The following is a 22,736-nucleotide window of genomic DNA, read 5'->3' as shown; positions in this document are numbered from 1 at the left end:
TATGATTTCAACAAGAAACAGTCATATTCTAATATGGACAGTAGCCAGTCTTTTTCTGCTGTTCTCCCCGGTGACTCTGCGTCATGACCGGTAGGTGGCGTAACGTGGCATAATTTTAGTCGCCTCCAAGATTTTGACACGAGGAAGAGCGTTTTCCGCCTAAGGCGGGGTCACCGTCTCTGTTGGCAAAGTTTGGCTGTAGAGACTGAGAGCTGTCGGCAAGGAAACATAAGTACATCGAGTATAAATCCCGAATCGTCCGTTTTCTCTCGCTTGCAGCCGTGTGAGCGTACAGTGTAGCGTGCGGCTGACGTGATCTGACTGCAGTCATCATGTCCGAGGACCTGAGCTCTCAACCTTGGTCTATCGACAAGGATGACTATGAGCTCCAGGAGGTGATCGGTGAGCTAACCCATCACACATCAGCATCTCGATCATATGAATGATAGAATAAAGGAGAGTTTAAGACATCTGTGTTAAGATCTCTGGGGCCCAGATGGTCTGTGTTATTTCAGATCTCCATCAGTAATTGAGTCGTCGCGCCTGTAAGATGTTCAGTCTGTGTTAGCCATGCTAACTAGCCACCCGACATGCCAGCATACTATAATGCCGGCGGACAATGGCTGATTTACTGATTGATTTGAGGATTTCAACGTGATATATGTGGTATGGAGTGCTTGGTGGTTAAAGAACATTACAATTGACAACTTGCTTGCTGGTTAGTTTGGTGTCAAACTGATTCATATAACATTCATGCAGATAAGCAGTTTGACGTATTATGGGAACACTTTAACTAACTAAGTTAGTTAACTCCTGATCACTTATCAACTAACGTTAGAGCTGATTTCCTTGTCCTGGGACGTTTGAGTTGTTTTTTCGGCTCCCTTTGGCTTATGTTGTCATTAAGCAGAATGATAAAGAAATATGAAAATTAATTTTTTAGAATAATCTGAAATAAAGACGTCAAAACATCAGTTATCAGCCGTTTAAATAGTTTCAGGAAGGGGTATAGCTAATTCACTTATGAATTTTTAAGTATTTTTATGTTTTAAGTATTTTGGTTATATCACTAAATTTGCTTTTAAAAATATATGTATATTTTGCTGTTATATAGGGAGTGGAGCAACAGCGGTGGTCCAAGCAGCGTATTGCAAACCCAGGAAGGAGAAGGTGGCCATTAAACGCATCAATCTTGAGAAATGCCAGACCAGCATGGATGAGCTCCTGGTAATGTCTGCTTACTGCTCATAAAATAAGACACGCCACATAAAGGTATTTGATTAGGATGGAGTCTCGGCTTAAACTGGTTATTTATGAATGGCCGTTTAGTTGTCTGTCTCTTTATATTATAATATTCCTAGGTCTACACAGAATCATAATCTTTTAGCAAAATATTCTTAAAAAAATTACAAAAACAAATGGGATAGAACATTGGTAATTGAGTAATTTATCCCATTCTGCAAGCATGCAATAAAACTGCTGAGGTTGAGACAAACTCCTCAGAAATCTACTAAAACGATTTAGTCATCTGCATGCACACTTGACTGACTGAAAGTATTTCAGTTTTAGAAAAATTATGCAACGTGCATCTGCTTCAGGGTCTGATCTGTTCACTTCAGTTAATGATTCAGGGTCATGCTCGTGATGTAACTCGGGTCATGTGCAAGGCAGCCACATGTCTGTCAATCAGAGGAGGATTAAAGTGGCACGGACACATGGAAAGACTTTTCTGGTTTGTGATTAAACTATTAGAGTTAGAATGTCCTATGTGAAGGGACTATTTCCCGAATGTCTGGGTTTTTTTTTTTCTTTCTTTGAGTTCTGTTGCATTAAACTCATCAATAGACTTGGAGTAATTTGAGGTTGTGGTTGAGCAGTCAGGACTTTTGTTTGCAGTTACTTACTATTATTGCCTATTCTAAAACCTCTGTTTAGATTTAAACAGTTTTTTTGTTCTCCTTTTATTTCTATAGAAAGAGATCCAGGCAATGAGCCAGTGCCATCACCCAAATATTGTGTCTTATTACACCTCCTTTGTGGTCAAGGATGAGCTTTGGCTGGTCATGAAGTTGCTTAGTGGTGGTCAGTTAGTTAATTGTTTAAATGCATGTCTTGAATAAATAATAACAAAAATAAAGTTATTAATTGGTCTTTTGAAAATAAAGTTCTGTTTAATACAGTATCCTTCCTCTTATGTCTGTTTTCAGGCTCAGTTCTTGATTTTATTAAGTACATCATTTCTAAAGGGGAGCACAAATCGGGTGTCATGGATGAGTCCAGCATTGCCACCATACTAAAAGAGGTGCTAGAAGGTCTCGATTATCTGCACAAAAATGGTCAGATTCACAGGTAAATTTATATGTCATGGAACGGTTATATAATTGCTTTTATGTGTGCTTCATTTTCCATTCTTAATTTTGTTAAGTCATCAAGCAGTACACTGATCTGCATTTCTCTCCGTACAGGGATGTGAAGGCTGGAAATATTCTTTTAGGAGAAGACGGCTCTGTTCAAATTGCAGGTGGAGTTTCACAGTCAATATATTCTTTTTTTGTTGTTTTTTTTTTCTTCCTCCGATTGTTGACAATTTTACATAGCTTAATAGTAAGATTTAAAGGGTTAGTTCACCCAAAAATGAAACTTCTGTCATTGATTACTCACCCTCGTGTCGTTCCCAACCCGTAAGACCTTCGTTCATCTTCAGAACACAAATTAAGATATTTTAATGAAATCCGAGAGATCTGACCCCTTCATAGACTGCAATTTAATTAACACTTTCAAGGTTTAGAAAGTTAAAATAGTCCATGTGACTACAGTGGTTAAACCTTAAATTTATGAAGCGACAAGAATACTTTTTTTACACAAAAAAACAAACAAAAATAAAGACTTTATTCAACAATTTCTCCACGTCTGTGTCAGTCTCCTACGCTGTTGAAGTGGTAAATGCAGTGCACCACGCCGGCTTACCATTGGCCGATGCTGTTCACATGAGCACCACGACGCATGCATGTGATGCTGACGCAGGAGCTGACCAATGTAAACTGCGTAGGAGACTGACACAGACACAGAAAGTGTTGAATAAAATCGTTATTTTTGTTTGTTTGAAAAGTGGTTTCTTTTTTCACTAAGCGAATAGAAAAGTCTGTGAACGGCCTCTAGATGCTCTTTTTCTAGACTAGAAAGGTTTTGATTTGTTCAGGGGTGGTACTTGGCCTGAAAAGTACATAAAGTGATGTTGGGTCAGGAGATTGATAGTTTTGTTGTCTGCTTTTCCCCCTGAAGACTTTGGTGTTAGTGCCTTTTTAGCAACTGGTGGAGACATGACTAGAAACAAAGTGAGGAAGACATTTGTAGGGACACCATGCTGGATGGCCCCTGAGGTGATGGAGCAGGTTAGTGTTGTTCCACCTGTTCCTACTTTGCCTTTCATATATTTGGGAAACTGAATAGCTTTGTAATGAGATTGTTAACATTTGTTTGCTCACTCGCAGGTTAGGGGATATGATTTCAAGGCTGATATATGGAGTTTCGGGATCACAGCTATTGAGTTGGCAACAGGGGCTGCTCCATATCACAAATATCCTCCAATGAAGGTGAGCAGCAAGTCACTGTTTGTGTTCAGTTGATGGAGAATCTGCAATGAAACCAGTGCTGCGGAAATGATCCCTTAAACCCGGGAATGAGTTAGTATTTTGGACTTCCAGTTCCATCATCCCAAAGTCGGTGGGTTTTTTATATGAGCTTTTGGTGGGTGGTTAACACAAGCTCAAAGTATGTTTAATTCTATGACCAAATATGTCAGGAATACCCCACTCATTGTTTTTTATGCGTCTTGAAAAAGGTGGTTGCTAACAAAAAAAGTGTCTAAATTGAGGGATGTTAAGCTTCATCAGGCTGAGCAGGAAAACTCACTATTCTGCTTTTACAGTCTTGTGTTTAAACTCCTCTTTCAAACTATTCTATATCAAACTTTACAACTTGTAGATTTTAAATAAAAATTGAAAGAGTTGTAAGCTTAGTGGTGATTACGTTAACACTAAAACCGCCAGCGGGTAAAATGTACCCATGCAGATGATTACTGTTTTTATACGGCTAAAAAAAACATATGTCACTGTATTATGCCACTGTCTTCACAAAGTAATGTATAGTCATGAAATGATTATTTTTAGTCATCAACTATGTTTTTGTCCAATAGTTTATGATATTTTAAGAAGGCTACACTAATCACTTTTTGGTGAATATCGGCTAAATCAGCCTGCTATGACAGCGAGAATTAGAAGGAAATAAATACATATTAGGGTGGTTTAATATTATAATGAAATATCACATATTAAGATTACCCATGTTCTTTTTTTAATTACTAAAATCCCCTAAATAGACCATGAAGAGCAATAATAATTCACCGCACTGACTGCATAGGATGTGTATGACAAAGGATGACATACAATGTAGGACATGTGCAACGACAAATTCAAGCCCACGGTTTCACCTAATTAATTATTAATTTGTTTAGTTATATCATTTAGAATTTCAATAAGAGAACAACTCCAATAAACTTGGGGTAATCATGAAAATTGTTTCATTCATTACATCATAGATCGGAAATATATTTTTTCAGGAAATGGGCAGATTTGAATAAATAGCAAAACAGTAGCAAACAGTACATGATAAAAATTATAATTAGTCCAAAGTTTGAACATTTATAAATAGGCTAAAACATCTTCATTTGATCATGCGTTATGTGACTATCTACAGTAAGCCTACACGTTGCTCAAATACAGCGTGAAAATTTATGAATTATGTAGGGCTAGATTTGACCCACTGGCGCTTATAGATATAAATGCCCTGTTTTTTTAAAATCTGGCTTTATCTAAACAATTTTTAACAACAGGGGATTGTAAATAACACAATTTGACTTTTACTAAATGACTGGGAGCCTTGGATATTTTATTGAAAATGTATCATGCACATTTGAAAAACAGCCATAGGTAAATTTTACCCCGTGGTGGTTCTAGTTTTAAAGTCATGCTAGTCATGATGTAGTTAACTTTAGATTTTTACAAAGAATACATAATATCTGCACTACTCTATAGCAATAATCATCAAAAGTCATTAAGCCTATGTTTTTGTCTACAGTAGGCCCTAATCATTAGTCTTTCTCTGTCTTAATTTCTTTCTTTCCCACTTTTTTTGGTTTAGGTTCTCATGTTAACCCTGCAGAATGACCCTCCGTGTCTAGAGACTGGAGTTACAGATAAAGAGATGGTTAAAAAGTACGGTAAATCCTTTCGAAAGATGATCTCCTTGTGCCTCCAGAAGGATCCAGAAAAACGGTAGTGCATTTATTTCATTTATAAGTTCACAGATTCTGTGTTCGATTATGGCCAGAAAAACTTCAGTTTTTTGGTCTTATTATTAAAATTCTGCATTCTTCAACAGGCCTACAGCTGCTGAACTTTTAAAACACAAGTTCTTCACAAAAGCCAAGGTAAGATACTGGAACACAAAGTTGTAAAGTTACAGAGAATGGTTTGAGTAGTTACATTTTACATTCCCATACTGGTAATTAAAGTGTACAGATGTGCATTTTGCGTAATTGCTGTTATTATTTAGTTTGGCTACAGTCATTGGAGCCTGAACATTCTCAAATCACTGGTCCAGCATGGCTGGTTTACTGTAACAAATACTCAGGATTAGAGTTTCTAAAGGCCATTTCCTGCTCATGGGATACAGGCCATATTATAACAAACGCAGTGCTGCCTCAGCAGACTTTCTTTCCTAGCATTAGTGGCAGTAAACAGGGAGGCCTGTACGGCACTGCAGTGCTGCATTATGACCCACAGAGGATGCTGTCTCTACTTATTGTCTAAAATTTCCTTTTTAGAATAGTATGAACTTTATTTCAGTTTTTACCAAAATATTAAGTATATTATTTATAATAAGGATTTATATTTATAACTCATTTTCTGTTTATAAATATGCTACTTATCTGTTGTCCACCGGTGTGTAGTTTGCGATGACATTTGAATTTGATTTCTCTCAATTCCTTCACAGAACAACGAATACTTGAATGAAAAATTGCTGGAGAGGGCGCCAACAATAGGAGAGCGATCAAGGAAGGTGAGTGACAAATTTACTGACCGAATATGATGTATAAATTATGAATTGAGAAATTGTGGTTTCAGTTTTTTATGCGTGTAAATTTATTTGTGAATAGGTGCGGAGGGTTCCGGGTTCCAGCGGTCGGCTCCATAAGACTGAGGATGGAGAGTGGGAATGGAGTGATGATGAGCTGGATATGGAGAGTGAGGAAGGAAAGGCAGCAGTGGCCGCTTTACGGGTAGATGCTTGTCTGCTACACCATTACCTAATGGCTTTTTTAATCTAGTCTGTGAAAGCATGTTTAAAGTCTTTAAATGGTCTTTTCTTAGTCACCAAGAGTAAAGGAGGAGGCTGTGCAAAATGCAGAGGTGAGAGTTCGCTTCCGCTTCCTACTTTCTGAATTAATCCAGAACCATTGTCATTAAAATCTTGTTTCTGCTTTTTTAAAAGATCTTTCCAGCGGATCCTTTAAGCTTCCTGCAGCCAGTCGCTGCAGGACAGTCTGAAGTGCCACATGCTGTAGTTGACACTGCCACGATATCAGTGTCCTCTCCAGGCTCTCAGGTGAGCTTTACTGTATTAAGTTCCTTCTGTGACAATAGTATCATCAGTAAGCATGAACTAAAAAGTGGACTTGGTTTATAATTTAGTTTGACTTTTTAAATATTGAAATTGTATACCTTGCAGGCGGTTGGCGCAGCTACTATGACAGGGCAAGACTCAGTCAAAACCCCCATCAGCCTGGTCCTGAGATTAAGGTATTTTACCATTATAGTGACTTACCAATGGATCATTAAAGTTGTTCCACAGGGTTGTGTTGGCACATTCATTTTTTACATTGTATGAAAACGCAAGCAGCGATCCCAGTAACATTGTAGTAAGATGTTGGATGAAACTACTATACTTAAAAAAAAAAAAATTAAATAACCATAAAAATATTTCAGCTTATCACTCAGAAATGGAAATGTTTTTAAAGCATTGGTGTTGGGTTGAAGGCAAGTGCCACGCAGTATTAGGTAAAACTATTAAAAATATTTTTTAATGAATAAATATTATTTGAAAAGCTTAAAGAACCTAAATGAATCTTAGAAAAGATGCCTTGGCAACTAACTGAAATAAGGTTGAAGTAGTCCTAAAACTAGAAAAAAAACTAAATGCATAAATTATTAAAACTTGAAATAAAATGACAATGAAATAAAAGCTAAACTAGTTTTGAAAAGTATGGAATTTCATTGGCGTAATTTCCAGGTCTGGATAAGTATGGAAAAATATTTTCCAGACTATTGCCCAAGTTGCCCCTATTCAGTTTTCTAAAATATAAAATTAAGAATTTCTAAAAAAATAAATGTATCATATAAGCAAAGTGTTTTCATTACAAAACTTTAGTGATCGTTGAACACAATTAATTCTAGGTGCACATTATCATTATATGGAACTGTTTGTCTTTACTATCTTGCGAGTTTCGTTTGATGAATGTGTGTGTGCTACTTGAACCAACAACTGAAAACAATCAACTAAATCAGACTGTACTTTACTGTTTGGTGATCATGCATCATCAAACAACATTTACAGTATCAATCCGATGTGTCGGAGGTGAATACACGCAGGTTTCTACTTAACATTTAAGTGCATGTTATCACTTTGAGGAAACTAATGGGAAAAGAAATCCAAAAATAAAAATAATGAGAGATGACAGTATTATATACCAAATATAATGCTGTAAGAACCATTTATGTTAAATATGGTCTGAAAAATAAACAGAGAGGTTTGGAAATTTGAGTCTGGAAATGGACAATGTGTAGGAACCCTGAATTCAAAATGTATAATATATACTTTATTAGTAAATAAAATACTAAAATTACACTTGTGCTTTAAAATTGTACAACTGAATCAAAATGCCTTCTTTAACTAGTTAACCTGAGTTTTTGCATTTTTGTTTTACAACAGGAATACAAAGAAAGAGCTAAACGATATCAGATTTGAATTCATGCCGGGGAGAGGTTTGTGACGTTTACTGATCGTTTAACTGTCTGTCTGCTTCTTCCTAATTTCTAATTTCACATAAATTGACAAATTGTAATCTTGATCACAAAGCTAGTGAAATGTTTTATTTAATTTCTCTGTTCCTCTCTATCCAGACACAGCCGATGGGGTGTCTCAGGAGCTTGTGTCTGCAGGACTGGTGGATGGAAGAGATTTAGTTATTGGTGAGTTTGAGTTGAAATTGCTGCTTGAAACTGAAAAGACAGATGTTGAAAATAAGGAGTGTCTTTAACTTGTATATTTATATATTTTTTTTTAGTTGCAGCCAATTTGCAGAAAATCGTTGATGATCCACAAACCAACAAAAATGTCACTTTCAAGCTGGTAAGCTACTCGATTCTGTGGTTCAGTGGTCAGCAGCGTTGGGGAAAGTTACTTGCAAAAGAAATGCATCAAAATATTGCGTTGCTCCTTTAAAAAGTAACTGAGTTACTTTTTAAGAAAAGTAATGCGCTACGTTACTTTTGCGTTACTTTTTCTCGCAAAAACGTTATACTTTAGAACAAAAAAGTTCTATTTTTCTGCAAATGTAAAGACCTCTTCATACCAATATTGAAATAAGCCTCAGGGTGAGGTAAAAATGCAAATTCACGGATGTACAGTAGTGGGCGCAGCTCAAACAAACCTTTCAGCTGTGCTGCCATTCTGAATAATGGGGAAATAGGACGCAGGAGAGAAGTTTTACCATAAAAAACAAAATCTAAAGTCATTTTTGCTCATGTTTTAACTGAATCGCCGAAGGTTAGCAGCAAGACCTTGGTCAATAAAGGTAGATTAAATGCATAAAAATATTTGTTTTATTTAACATTTAATTATTGGAGGTTTGCATAGTATTCTGATTTTGCATTTGACTGATAATTTTGAGGAGTACTTAATCTTTATTGTGCAAGTGAGATGAATAAATGCTTGCATTTAGTCTAGAACTACAATAACATGTTTCCACACAACGCCTCTGCACTTACTCTCGATTTTTCACAACATGGGGGCAGGAGAGCCGTCAGTCAAATGTGAAAAAGTATCCGATAATAAGATATTTTGTTGTAAAAGTATTGCATTAATTTACTAGTTACTTGAAAAAGTAATCTGATTACGTAACTCAAGTTTAGCCGGGTGCACACTGTGCGATTTTGCCCACGTTTTGGCCGTCTGAGACAAATTTGGCAAATCCTAAAAGATTCCTCTGATCCCAGGCTAAAATCTGACGTATTTGATCATTAGTTTGACATGTTCACCGACAGCCGATTAATGACCGTTGCAATCAAATTTTTCCCCAGACGAAATTCTGGCAGTGTCAGAAGATTTGGTGCACAGTTCTGCTGTGTGCGAATTCTAGGACGACTGTCAAATTGTCTTCATTTTTCAAGACAAACCATGACCAAAATGAGCGCTAGAGATTTCTTTGTAGCCACCATTTCAATCCCGCGTGTAATGCAGCTCACTGTCACCGAACGCGTCATTGATATAAAACTCCGGGCGAGTTTTCTTACATGCGTCAGTTTTTAGTGCGCCTTGACTATCGTACAGTCTGATATTAATGACAACTTAGATCTTACAGTGTGACATGGCTTACAGAGGGGATCATGTTCGTACAGTCTCAATCGCACAGTGTGCAACCGGCTTTACTTGTAATGCTTAATACTTATTACCCCCAAAACTGGTGGTCTGTTCTGCATTTGTGCTCGCTTGACTCATCGGAGGTGTTTTATATTTGGCTCTGTGTTTATTTTCCACACATTTAGGCATCGGGAGTGGACAGCTCTGAAATTCCAGACGACGTTAAACTCATGGGATTTGCTCAGCTGAGTATAAGTTAAAACAGTATTACCAGCAACCAGAGAGAAACAGACTTGTTTGCACAACAGTGCGTTGTAAATGCTTTCATTGGCCTAAAGAAACCACTACTGCCAAAGAGACAGAAGGAATCTGACACCACATAGGATTAACAAATGTTGAATAGGACTGCATCCGAGTTCTTCATAGGAGCGCACCTCAGATGTTTACAGTATTCATGTATGTTTTGTTTTCTCTGTTGCTTTAAACATTTGCACAATCTGAACCAACTCCTCATACTGGTAGATGTCAAAAGAAGAATGCCTTACTTTCGATAGTACTACTGAATTGACAACTGTAGGTAGACAGTAGCTGTGGATCTCATCTGTGAAACGAACGAGTGACTGTGCTTTCAGCTGTGTACCTCAATGGAGGGTGGAGGGGAGGATTGTCATTCGATAGCATTTAAGGGTGCATGTTGGACCGCCTATAAAGTCAGCTGTTCAGTATACCCCTTTGCAATGTGGTCCGTCATTTTGGAGCGATCAACATTGTACGGTTTTAGTAAACATGGGCGCTGCGTCAGACATGATGCTTCACTGTTACACCTGTGCACCGCACCTCACAGTTACACATTTCAGCTGCTCTCTCACTATCGGGATACATTCCCATCGTTTTGCATGGGCTAATGCCAGACTGCATGGATGATGTTTGACTTAAGATATGCTGATCATTGTGCTCTCATTTGACTCTGCGGAACGGGCTCTCCGTGAAAACAGAAGGTGCGAGAGAGATAACATGAACAAGAATTTGAGTTTTTCATCAAATTGATCTATTTCCTAATATGCTGTTCTTTCAGAAAACAATTTAAATCGTGCATTTGGCTTTATATTGGAAAAGGGTATATGCAATTTTGTGGATTGAGCATAATGTTACAATTTACATGCATATCTATTAAGTATAGTGGCAGCTGTTTGGGTGGTGTTACAGAATTAGATTAAAACAAAAAAAAATGAAGGAAATACCAGTGCTTGCAAGGCAGCAAATGGATGGCATTAAAGTTTTTGGTAAAATCAATTCCTCGCTGGCAGTGAAATTTCTCAATATTATACTATTCGATGGGAGATTTTGAAGTAAATGTAACATTTCTGAATATGGAAATCTAAATGCTCATCACATGTGAAATATGTAAATCAAAGTCTGAATGGAGTTTGTACATGGAACTAAACTGCAATGTGTATAGAAAAAAAATATGACTTCCAATACATTGCTGGCCTTGCAAGCACTGTTGATGAAGTGAAGCCTGGGACTGACCAGCAAGAAACAAAAGAAAAGTGACTTTAGGACCCATGCGGTGTTCAAAGTGATATTGGCAATATGATCCATTGAATTTGAATTTGTGGGCCTGTATTTGTGCATGTAAATATTTAAGTCCATTACACTTGCTTAATATCATTTGTCTCAGCTCTAGACTGATGTCTGATTCCATGTGTGTATATATAGGCAGAAAATGTGTTCACAAGCAACTGGTATTTTATTCTCTTTTTAAAAACTTTTTACTGATATTTTACTGTGTTTATTATTATTTTTGCTGAGGTTCTACACTCCACCCCATTTAATTTCCCCAGTTACTTTCTCTTCTTGGCTTTCAACAAACGGTTCCTTTTAAGGTGGTTTTAAAACCGATTAATTGTAGACGGTCAGTGATTCATTCGCGGTCACTTTCTCACTTGTGTGTATGTGCAAATGACTGTTGAATTATTGTTATTTTTATTAAGTGTATTTAGTGTGAATACTACATGAATGTGGGTGAGTACTTGATAAAAAAAACATGTAAATAATCAAATTGGTGGTTTATATATAGTATAAACAGTACAGTATACATACGGTTCACAGTTGGCCTTTCTATGGACTTGACGTGGTGGTTTGTCTTATGTCTTCTTGTTGGCTTCTCTGTGTTCGCAGTCGTAAAAACGCAACACTTTGCTCAAAGGATTTCATTTCTGAAAATGTCCTCTAAAAGATTACATCAGCATGACTTGAGTAGTTTTTTTATGTACTGAGTTCTACTTGGACCACAGTGAGGGGCTGTTTTTGTTTTTCTGTGGTTTCTCTGTTTGGTCGTCATTGTTGGACTGGTTGGTGGGATTCCTAAAAAGAATGCTTGTGGTGGTATGTGAGTTTTGTGTGTTTGTATGTTTAAATGGTAGCGACTCATTACAATGGCATGCCACCTTACTGTATTCATTGTGATTAAAAAAAAAGATTTCTCAGATACCTTAAATAGACTCAAGTCAAAGCCTGAACACAATGATTTAATTTTTTTTGACTGTCAAAAATGCTGCCCTTTCATGATTCTATAAAGCCTCAACTATTTTCCCTTTTCTTTGTAAGGCACATCTTTGTCTCATTTTCCCTTTCACTTTGGTGATGGTGATATGAAGTATATATTTTCACGTGTGCACAAGTGGTTGGCCCTTTTCTGGAATTCATTGGAAGTAATTCAACTGAGCACTTTGAAAATTGAAGGCATATTGTTTCTCATTTGTATGATTTCTTAAAGATAATTAAATAATCTGATTTGTCTCGAGATTGACACATCATATCTTGTTGATCTCTCCATGCTTTCTGTGTTGAGCTGAGATGCTAAGATCATTCCAGCGTTCTGCTCAGTCTGGAGGGCTGCTGTATTTTCACACCAAGCACATGTATGCAGGTCTTTCAAAGAGGGATTGGCTACATGTTAGTGGAATATTTAAGTGTTTTCAATTTAAAAAAATGAGCGTCTTTTCAATTATTTTTCGTGTTTTATGTCATTGACCTGCAAAGAATGAACTGTCACGACACAACAGCATTGGAGGTATTACTGTCACTCTCAGTACGGTGTGTTAAAAAGGACAATGGTAGAACACTGTATAGTATTTTATGTTTTGGGATTTTCAGTGCATGTGTACCCAATTATTTTTAATAATCAATAAAGAATGAAATTGACATTTTCCCTGCAGACTTGTCTAAATGCTATAAATATGAGTTGCATAATGACATTTAAGTGCTTCATGGTCCATAATAACCCTCTGTGGAACTTAAACCAGTTTATTGCTTGCTTTGTTGAGTTAAACATTACAGATTCTGTCAGCACAATTTTTTTTTTATTAGTTTTTATACTTAAGAATCAAAGTACTAAAGTACACTGGGGCGACAGGGGCTCAGTGGTTCATGTAGGTTGTCTACTAACCGGAAGGTTGGTGGTTCTATCCCCGGTTCCACCTGACCAAGTGTCGAGGTGTCCATGGGCAAGACACCTAACCCCAGCTGCTCCCTTGCATGGCTGACACCGCCGTCGGTGTATGAATGGGTGAATGTGAGGCAATCTGTCTGTCTTTGTCTGTATGTGTATACACACACACGCAAACACACGTGTATATATATATTAGAGGTGAGAATCTTTTTGAGTCAATCTGATTCTAAAGTTATTCTTGATCTACTAAATATAGCTTATTATGTATGTTTGTCTGCCTGTCTATCTGTCGCATCAGCATTATCAAAACATCTTTCAACGTTTGCCCATGACCATTGCTCTCTATATATATATGACTTTCTGTGATACATTCACACGATTGTGCAGTTAAACATTAATTTGCTTTGTTTTCTACTTTAACTTGACACTCAAGCTTTCTTGGGTCGTCCGTCTTCTAGACCACCATGGCTGATTTTGGGGAGATTTTAGAAAATATAGGAGACTTTGGGCTTTTCCAAAAGCTTGTCTTGTTTGCTTTGTGCTTTCCCAACCTCATGCTACCTTTTCAGTTGTCCAGCCTTGTCTTCAACCACGCAGACACAAACCACCATTGCAACGTTGACTGGATCCTTCAGGTGGGTCCCAATCTGACGAAGGAAGAGCAGCTAAACTTGACTCTGCCTAGGCTCCCCGATGGTTCTTTCTATCCCTGTCAGATGTACATGCCTGTGGATTGGGATCTGTCTGCTATACAGGAATATGGCCTAAACGAAACCACCACTTGCACTGAAGGATGGGTGCACAATGATACCATTTATGATTCAACCATTGTCACTGATGTAAGTAACTTGGGTTTAGTCACCAGTGTATTTGAAAACATGCTCACACCACAATGTAAGTTAACTACTATGTGTTTAAATGACCTCATTATGTGCTGATTTAGAGAACAATGCTATTTACATGGAGAGCCTGATATTTTTGTGGTGTTTTGCAGTTCGATCTTGTTTGTGAAAATGCAAATATCTATCGGGGAGCACAGACAATATACTTCGCTGGAGTACTAGTTGGAGCTATACTTTTTGGGCCTTTATTAGAATCGTAAGTGTTAAAAACATGTACAGTTGATAATGTTTTGAATGTAGTTATTAAATTTGGAGAAACTAGATTAAATATAGAATCCATACACTTTATTAATGTGTCTTTGTTACAGTGTTGTAGGCACAATTACACAAATAAGTAGTAATATGAATTAACCTGTAGGCCCTACTTACGGTTAATTACGGTTATTAGTTATTTGCTTGTAATTATGCATAATGTATATGTAATAATTTAGCAAATTTTAAATACAATATTGTTAAATTATGCAATGTGCAAATAATTTTTAAAATATAAAATTACAATATAAAAATATGTAATGTATAACTTTTTAATATATTAGATCATATGTAATCCATACATTTTTGAAGCTACTCATCTAAAGACATGCTAAATTAATATATTCAACATTCAGCTAACATTTCCATTCATGCATGATGACATCAGTGAAATGTTATTTTTTGTGGCTTTTTCCCCGCTTTCTTTTTTGAACTCAAGGTTCGGTCGCAAACGAGCTATACAGATAGCTATGGTGCTCATGCTAATATTCACAGCTGTGACTGGTCTGTCTCCAAACTTTTATGTGTACCTCGCATCCCAGTTCATTGTTGGTGTTACCCTTGGAGGGTTTCGGATCAACAGCATTGTCCTCGGTATGAGACCGTATTGATGTTTCAGCCTTTACATGATGCTTTACAGCGGACTGAATAACGAATGTAAAATATCAGATGGCTCTTTCTAGAAGAAACAAAAGATATTTTGTCTTTATTTTTGTGTCATAAACAAAGCAGTTGATGGGTCTTGCATAAGACCATATCGGCTATGTGACTGTAAAACACATAGTTGCTGGATTTTCCTAATTATCACAATGTTTTCATCCTCACTGTAGCCACCGAGTGGATTGGAGTCGCTCAGAGATCTTATGCAGCCTGCCTGAGTCAAGTCCTGGCCGCTTTTGGGCAGGTCATATTTCTTGCCGTTGTGTATTTCAACAGGGACTGGAGGATAAACCAGTTTATAATGACTGCCCCACTTGGATTTATAGTTATCTACATATGGTATTATGTTCAATGCTGTTCTGTCTTTTACATTTGGATGAATTTGTGAGTGAATGAAATAATTAGATGTGCACACCAATATAGGTTTATTCCAGAGTCTGCAAGATGGCTTCTTGACCGTGGAAGAACTACCGAGGCGAAAGAACTCATTCAGAAGGCAGCGGCGATCAACAAACGTACAGTTCCGGACTCATTACTGGAGGAGGTTGAGATACATTTCACAAATTAACATGTCAAACCAAATCTTCTAAATAACAGAAAATGGATAACATATTTTTGTTGTTTGATGTGGTAGGTCCTAAAAAAAAAGCCTGTTGAAAAAGGAGGTATAAAAACCCTTTTTGCTTCCCGTGTGCTCAGGAAATATTTCTTAACCCTTACCTTCGCTTGGTGAGTTTTTTTTACTTAAAATGTGTTTTCTTAAATGTTTAAACTTCATATTTAAACATGAATGGCTCTCTGCTGTTAATACTCAGGTTTGCGGTAATTCTAGCGTACTACAGCCTCTCTCTGAATGTGGGGAGGTTCGGCCTTAATATTTTTCTCAATCAACTCATATTTGGACTTTCTGAGATTCCTGTCCACTTCCTCTGCATGTGGTCATTGGAAGCAGCTGGAAGGAAGGTGTCTCTAATGGGTGCCCTTATAGTGGGAGGATTACTCTGCCTCCTGACTCTTGCAATTCCACAAAGTAAACCTTTTTTCCATATGTAACACTCTAGCATACAATGAATCAGCACTTAACCGTGTGATGCTCTGCTTAAGGTAATTACATCGCCATCGCTACACTTGCCACTTGTGGAAGATTTCTCATGAACGCAGGAGGCAGTATTTGCAACGTTTATTTTCAAGAACTGTTCCCCACCTCCATTCGGTAGGCATGAGCCTGTGTCATTTTCTATGGGTATGAATGAGAGTGTTGTTTTAATGTCGTTTTATTATAAACCGCTTGTCGATTTCCAGTCAGACGGCCACGGGGCTGGGCTCCACAGCTGCACGAGCCGCAAGTATGTTGTCTCCTGTGGTGAACCTGCTGGAGATCTACCACTACACTATCCCTACTTTGGTGATTGGCAGCCTGGCATTAGCAAGTGGGATACTGGCCTTTCTGCTGCCAGAGACCAGACGCACCGAGCTGCCTGATTCCACAGAGGCAGCAGAGGGCAAGAGGTACATGTACATTGAAGTTTTCATGCAACTAGTAAAATTAGTTTTATATAGTAAAGTTCTGCAGATTAAATTACTTTTGCAAAGTTTATTTACTCGTTAATACCCAAGTTACACTTTAAGTCTTATCTAACATATTGTTTTAAAATACGTTTAAGGTTTTTGAAACATTTTGTTGTTTTTGCCAAGGGAAAATAACACTATTTCACCTCTATTTCCCCAAAGGAGACCAAAAATGTCTAGTCCTGCAACTAAGGATTGTGAAGACATCACAGCAACCAAGTTATAGCCTCTTAACTTCTTGCAAGATGGCGTATATTTTTTATTCTGTTTAAGTGTTCATGTAATATGTAGAAATAACAATTCGATTTCTATTATAATTTCTTGTAGTTTATTTGCCATCCAGCATTATGAAATGATGTGTGGATTGTGTTCTGTTAGCAGTGTAAAATAATATGCAATAAACTTCATGTGAATTATATTTTATTATTTATGACCAGTTAGTCTTTGATGAACACAGATTTTCATTACATTGTTTCATGATCAATATTAACTGTTTGTGCACAAATATGTATGGATTACATGACGCAGGGATTATTGTACTTGAAGTGCTTAATAAATCAATTTATTTTTCCCCTATTTCACAGAACTATTAGTAATAAAAAAAAGTAATCTGAGTCTGATTTAACTTATTGACTTTCGTAGAATCACAATGCAGTAATTGTCAAATACTTTAACATTTTTTGTATCTAAAAACTTTTAAAATTACCCCACATTAGATATTGACACCTATGTTAACTTAATATACAGGTGCTGGTCATATAATTAGAATATCATCAAAAAGTTGATTTGTTTCACTAATTCCATTCGAAAAGTTAAACTTGTATATTATATTCATTCATTACACACAGACTGATATATTTCAAATGTTTATTTCTTTTATTTTCATGATTATAACTGACAACTAAGGAAAATCCCAAATTCAGTATCTCAGAAAATTAGAATATTGTGAAAAGGTTCAATATTGAAGACACCTGGTGCCACACTCTAATCAGCTAATTAACTCAAAACACCTGCAAAGGCCTTTAAATGGCCTCTCTGTAGGCTACACAATCATGGGGAAGACTGCTGACTTGACAGTTGTCCAAAAGACGACCACTGACACCTTGCACAAAGAGGGCAAGACACAAAAGGTCATTGCAAAAGAGGCTGGCTGTTCACGGAGCTCTGTGTCCAAGCACATTCATAGAGAGGCAAAGGGAAGGAAATATGTGGTAGAAAAAAGTGCACAAGCAATAGGGATAACCGCACCCTGGAGAGGATTGTGAAACAAAACCCATTAAAAAATGTGGGAGAGATTCACAAAGAGTGGACTGCAGCTGGAGTCAGTGCTTCAAGAACCACTACGCACAGACGTATGCAAGACATGGGTTTCAGCTGTCGTATTCCTTGTGTCAAGCCACTCTTGAACAACAGACAGCGTCAGAAGCGTCTCGCCTGGGCTAAAGACAAAAAGGACTGGACTGCTGCTGAGTGGTCCAAAGTTATGTTCTCTGATAAAAGTACATTTTGCATTTCCTTTGGAAATCAGGGTCCCAGAGTCTGGAGGAAGAGAGGAGAGGCACACAATCCACGTTGCTTGAGGTCCAGTGTAAAGTTTCCACGGTCAGTGATGGTTTGGGGTGCCATGTCATCTGCTGGTGTTGGTCCACTGTGTTTTATGAGGTCCAAGGTCAACGCAGCCGAATACCGGGAATTTTTAGAGCACTTCATGCTTCCTGCTGCTGACCAACTTTATGGAGATGCAGATTTAATTTTCCAACAGGACTTGGCACCTGCACACAGTGCCAAAGCAACCAGTACCTGGTTTAAGGACCATGGTATCCTGTTCTTAATTGGCCAGCAAACTCGCCTGACCTTAACCCCATAGAAAATCTATGGGGTATTGTGAAGAGGAAGATGCGATATGCCAGACCCAACAATGCAGAAGAGCTGAAGGCCACTATCAGAGCAACCTGGGCTCTCATAACACCTGAGCAGTGCCACAGACTGATCGACTCCATGCCACGCCGCATTGCTGCAGTAATTCAGGCAAAAGGAGCCCCAACTAAGTATTGAGTGCTGTACATGCTCATACTTTTCATGTTCATACTTTTCAGTTGGCCAAGATTTCTAAAAATCCTTTCTTTGTATTGGTCTTAAGTAATATTCTAATTTTCTGAGATACTGAATTTGGGATTTTCCTTAGTTGACAGTTATAATCATCAAAATTAAAAGAAATAAACATTTAAAATGTATCTGTCTGTGTGTAATGAATGAATACAATATATTCTTTTTGAATGGAATTAGTGAAATAAATAAACTTTTTGATTTAATCATATTTATATGTCTAATTATATGACCAGCACCTGTACATTCATTATTTAGATATAAAAATGTAACACCACATCATACATCGATACTTTAACTCAAATATGCATTGATTAATTAATCAATCAATCAAATGTCAGTAATAAAATGTATGAATTGTACAGAATAGTACAGCAAAGGCAAATCAGTATACTTGCTTAATTAAAAGATTGTTATATTTTTTTTCTGAACCACGGTAACGACACTACCCCAAAATGTCAGACATCCAATCATTTTCGAGCTTTTGCGGCTGCACTGCATTTGTGTCAGTGTTTGTTGGATCTATCAGGGTGGAAGTGTCCTGTGCTGGTTCTAAAGAAATGGCAGGAATAGATGAGAATATGTCATCTGGAAATAAGTTGCTTGTTTGTGTCTCTGCAGCCTCACCGTGACTCTCTAACCCAGTGAAATCATCGAATGGGTTTGCAGTTCTTTGCATTGTTTCCTCACTGAATGTATTTGTGCTTGGGCTGTTAAAAGCACTTGCAAAGATGTCATTTGGAAAAGGATCGGCACTTATGTGACTGAATGCTGTACTGGATGGATCTTGCTCAGAGCTGAAGAAGTCAAAAGCCTCCGTTTGAGATGACTCAAGTAGCTCTTGGCCGAAAAGGTTTTGATCAAGCACATTAGAGGTTGATGGATTACCTTTACTTTCGAAGACATTATTAACCTCACTTTGAATTAAAATTGCCTGTTCAAGGTCAGACCTTTTCTGTGTTGATGGGTCATCTTCAGAACTTATCAAGTCAAAAACTCCATTTGGTCCCAGTTGACCATCTGTAATTCCCTCAAAAGGGTTTTGACTTTCAGACTGGCTGTTTGTCATAATATCAAAGAAATTATTTGTGGACATTTGATCAGAGACAGTGAGCATATTGTCTCCTCCAAAGATATCCATTGCTTGTACTGATAAATTTTCCATACCAAAGGGATCATCAGTCACTCCTGAGGAAACGCTGGCTTCATTTTTATGGAATTCAGTCAGGGTGTTTTCATATGAGTTTACCTCAATGTTGGAATCTGATGAACCAAAAATATCTAGAGTATCTTCATTCAAATTTACAGAAGGTTTTAGAATAGAATCTCCTCTTTCTCCTTGTAATTTTTCTCCAAATGGGTGTCCTTCAATAAAAGAGCTCCCTATATCAATTGATGGTGTTTCAAAATTCTCAATGTCCGTCAATGTGCCACTGTTTGTATATTCAAGTGTATTTGAATCTGAGATTAGTGTATCTGTATAAGTGCTCGTAACTTGAGATGTGAACACATCAGATGTATCGAGAAAACCAGAAGTGTCTTCATTCTGAGGCAAAAAGGAGTTAAGGCTTTCCTCAAGACCTGATGGTTTTAAAGAGTCTGGAGAGGTGAGATCTACATTAATGTGTTCTTGTGAGGAAATAAGATCCTCATTGCTTTCAATCTCCCCAAAACCACCAGAAGCGGGCTCGAGTTGTTCAGTTGGATCAAGGTCTATTGATGGCACCGTCTCATCAGCGGAGCTTCCATTAGACAATAAAATGGGATTTTGACAGCTCTCGGTTGGGTTGCATTCTTCAGGAGCATCACTTAGTGGGTTTTGTGTTTGTTTTATGGTCTCTTGAGGTGTATTTTGAAAGGTGGTCTCAATTAGAGGAAGAGATGCAGAAAAAATATCCTGAACCATTGCAGTGTTCACTCCATCTTCTGTCCCTACGTTTTTCCCGGACTCCTCACATGTTTCTGTTTTGATTTCTGGTGTTTTCTTTATTTCTGACTCTGTTTCAGTGACCGAAAAGAGTCTGCTCAGTACATTTCTAGGTTTGACATCAGATCTTTTGCTTTCCATTTTTGGCTCACTTTTGTTCTCTTTCTTATTTGGGCCAGATGTGAAGAGTTTGGAAAGAGGGCTTTTACCTTTAGACCAAGACCCTTTATTCCCTTTATCTGTGGCCTTTTTGTCACCAAACTTTTTGTTGCTTTTATCATCAGATTTCGGAGGCATATTCAACATATCAGGGTCTTCAGGGTCATCTTTAATTATGTCTGTGGTTTCTTGACTTTTAGAGGATGTAACATTGGCCTTAATCTCAGTAACATCTTCATTAATCATTTCTGCAACCTGCTCCAAATCACACGATTCACTATTTGGTTTGAATGTTTCTGTACCACATGCAGTGAGGTCATTTACCTGCAGTTCTTCAAGATTTGGGATTGTTTTCATCTTGCTCATATTTGCCTCATCTGCCTTTGCTGTATCATCTAAATTGCTTTGCATAGACGAGATGCTTTCCTGTAAGCCTATCCCTGTAGTCTGAAGAAAAGGATCCTGCATTTGTCCGTCTGAAGCTTTTGGATGTTTGGCAGAATCATTGCCGTATGGATTGTGCATAGTATCAATTAAACATTCCTCAGGGGATTCCTCTATTTTTATTCCTGATTTTAAAGTTGTCATATCTCTCTTTGCTGTCATTACGTCACCATTGACAACTGCAGGTTCAACAAAAGCCTCGGTAGAGCTTTCAACTTCATCATTGCTGATCTCTGAGTTATTTTCCCCGTCTGTATTTAAATTTGAAGCAAACCGGACATACTTTTTTATTTTCGTTGGGCTATAAACTCTACCATCTTCAGCCAAACTGGGTTCTCTCACAGAATCTGGTCTTGAGGTAACAGAATTCATCTCTTTACCTGTCCCACGTTTTGAAACTTTGCTTTGTGTTCCAGATTGGGCAGATGTATCTGGAGTCTTCTGTAATGCTTTTGAACCTCCTGGAAGAGGTGTATAAACAGGCTCTGAATGTTGTGCTTTAACCGCACTTTTAATTGTGAAGGGAGAGGAGTAGGTGTTTGTCTTCTCATAAACCCGAAGTGACGGCTGAACTGATTTGTCCATTTCATCCATCCCAGAATTAAACCTTTTCTTTTCAAGATAATTTCTGGAGCTTCTGGCAGAAGAATGGTCGCCATTTGACCAGTCTGTTGACCTTCTTGAGGTTAAGGAAGTACTTTGTGAAACTAGGTTTTGTCTGGTCCCCTTGTTTTCCGGTGGCCAGCTAATTGTAAGCCTGTTCCTGGTGTCAGGACTTTTGAATTGAGCATCTCTGTGTCTTTGCTGTGGAGATGAAGCTCTTGTAGATGACCCCAGAGGACCATCAACACATGTAGGCTCTGTGTTACGTGCTGAGCTGAACTTGTTAGTAGGTTTAGGCTCCTCTGTTTTAGCAAGCCAGAGGTCTTTGTGTTGTCTGTGGCCAAAACCCTCATCATAGTTGCCCTTTTTCTTAAACAACTGTTGGTAATGGTGTGTGCAGTAGAACTCTCCATAAAGAGCAGAGTAATTGTGAATGCTGTAATGAATAATAGTACACCCATGAGGATACACTGTTAAAGTATATACTGTGAAATTAAACATTCCCAGGGAATCAAGTTGTATCATATTTGATTTGTGATCGGATAAAATCAATTAAATATCCAATATAATTTGATTGTATTTGATTAGATATTTTGATAGCACATTTGTATTTCTCATTATGAATCACAGGTTCCATTACGCTAATAATTATTTTGTAACTGATTTGTCTGCTATTGGAAACTGATTTCTAAATGTCTCTCACCTTAGCTTTTTATTACAGTGTTTGCAGCAGAAACAGTTATTATGTAGAATGAGTTTATCTGCCAACATTTTCTCCATTGGGTAAACTGGCATCAGGCATGCAGAGCACATCTCTTTAGCAGGTGACAGGAACTATGACAACAATATAGACATACATGGAATATGAGTTTATGTATGATATACACAGCATGAAGATCCTCCTACGAAAAAAAGGTCAGAATTGTTATAGAATGCCGCTTTAAAGATACTATAGACAGAG

At 37.6% G+C, this 22,736-nt stretch overlaps 3 protein-coding genes across 3 annotated transcripts; 2 read left to right on the top strand and 1 right to left on the bottom strand.

Annotated features, from left to right (window-relative positions):
- The first annotated feature begins 106 nt into the window (after positions 1–106).
- Positions 107–11,719, top strand: oxsr1a (oxidative stress responsive kinase 1a). The gene is made up of 18 exons (XM_079820100.1): positions 107–402; positions 1,115–1,227; positions 1,974–2,082; positions 2,208–2,349; positions 2,466–2,521; positions 3,283–3,392; positions 3,492–3,593; positions 5,200–5,333; positions 5,440–5,488; positions 6,055–6,120; positions 6,218–6,340; positions 6,432–6,470; positions 6,553–6,666; positions 6,790–6,860; positions 8,050–8,102; positions 8,241–8,309; positions 8,405–8,469; positions 9,885–11,719. Exons 1-18 carry the CDS (start codon positions 333–335, stop codon positions 9,957–9,959), a joined length of 1,560 nt encoding a protein of 519 aa, XP_079676226.1. The 5' UTR covers positions 107–332; the 3' UTR covers positions 9,960–11,719.
- A 1,898-nt stretch (positions 11,720–13,617) lies between these two features.
- slc22a13a (solute carrier family 22 member 13a) lies at positions 13,618–16,762 on the top strand (the record flags this gene model as incomplete). The annotated part of the gene is made up of 10 exons (XM_079819454.1): positions 13,618–13,992; positions 14,148–14,251; positions 14,747–14,901; positions 15,138–15,306; positions 15,391–15,511; positions 15,602–15,696; positions 15,783–15,997; positions 16,072–16,180; positions 16,270–16,476; positions 16,699–16,762. The coding sequence occupies 10 exons, from the start codon at positions 13,618–13,620 to the stop codon at positions 16,760–16,762; spliced, it is 1,614 nt and encodes a 537-aa protein (XP_079675580.1).
- Positions 16,763–16,947: 185 nt separating this feature from the next.
- On the bottom strand, positions 16,948–22,721 carry LOC307127284 (uncharacterized protein). Its single transcript, XM_079818417.1, has 2 exons — positions 22,479–22,721; positions 16,948–22,211 (listed from the first exon to the last, which is right to left on the bottom strand). The coding sequence occupies exons 1-2, from the start codon at positions 22,586–22,588 to the stop codon at positions 19,088–19,090; spliced, it is 3,234 nt and encodes a 1,077-aa protein (XP_079674543.1). The 5' UTR covers positions 22,589–22,721; the 3' UTR covers positions 16,948–19,087.
- Between the last annotated feature and the right edge of the window lie 15 nt (positions 22,722–22,736).

The sequence above is a fragment of the Gobio gobio genome (assembly GCF_949357685.1).
Source record: "Gobio gobio genome assembly, chromosome: 6".
In the NCBI taxonomy this organism is placed as follows: domain Eukaryota; kingdom Metazoa; phylum Chordata; class Actinopteri; order Cypriniformes; family Gobionidae; genus Gobio; species Gobio gobio.
This window is presented reverse-complemented; position numbering and strand designations above follow the sequence as displayed.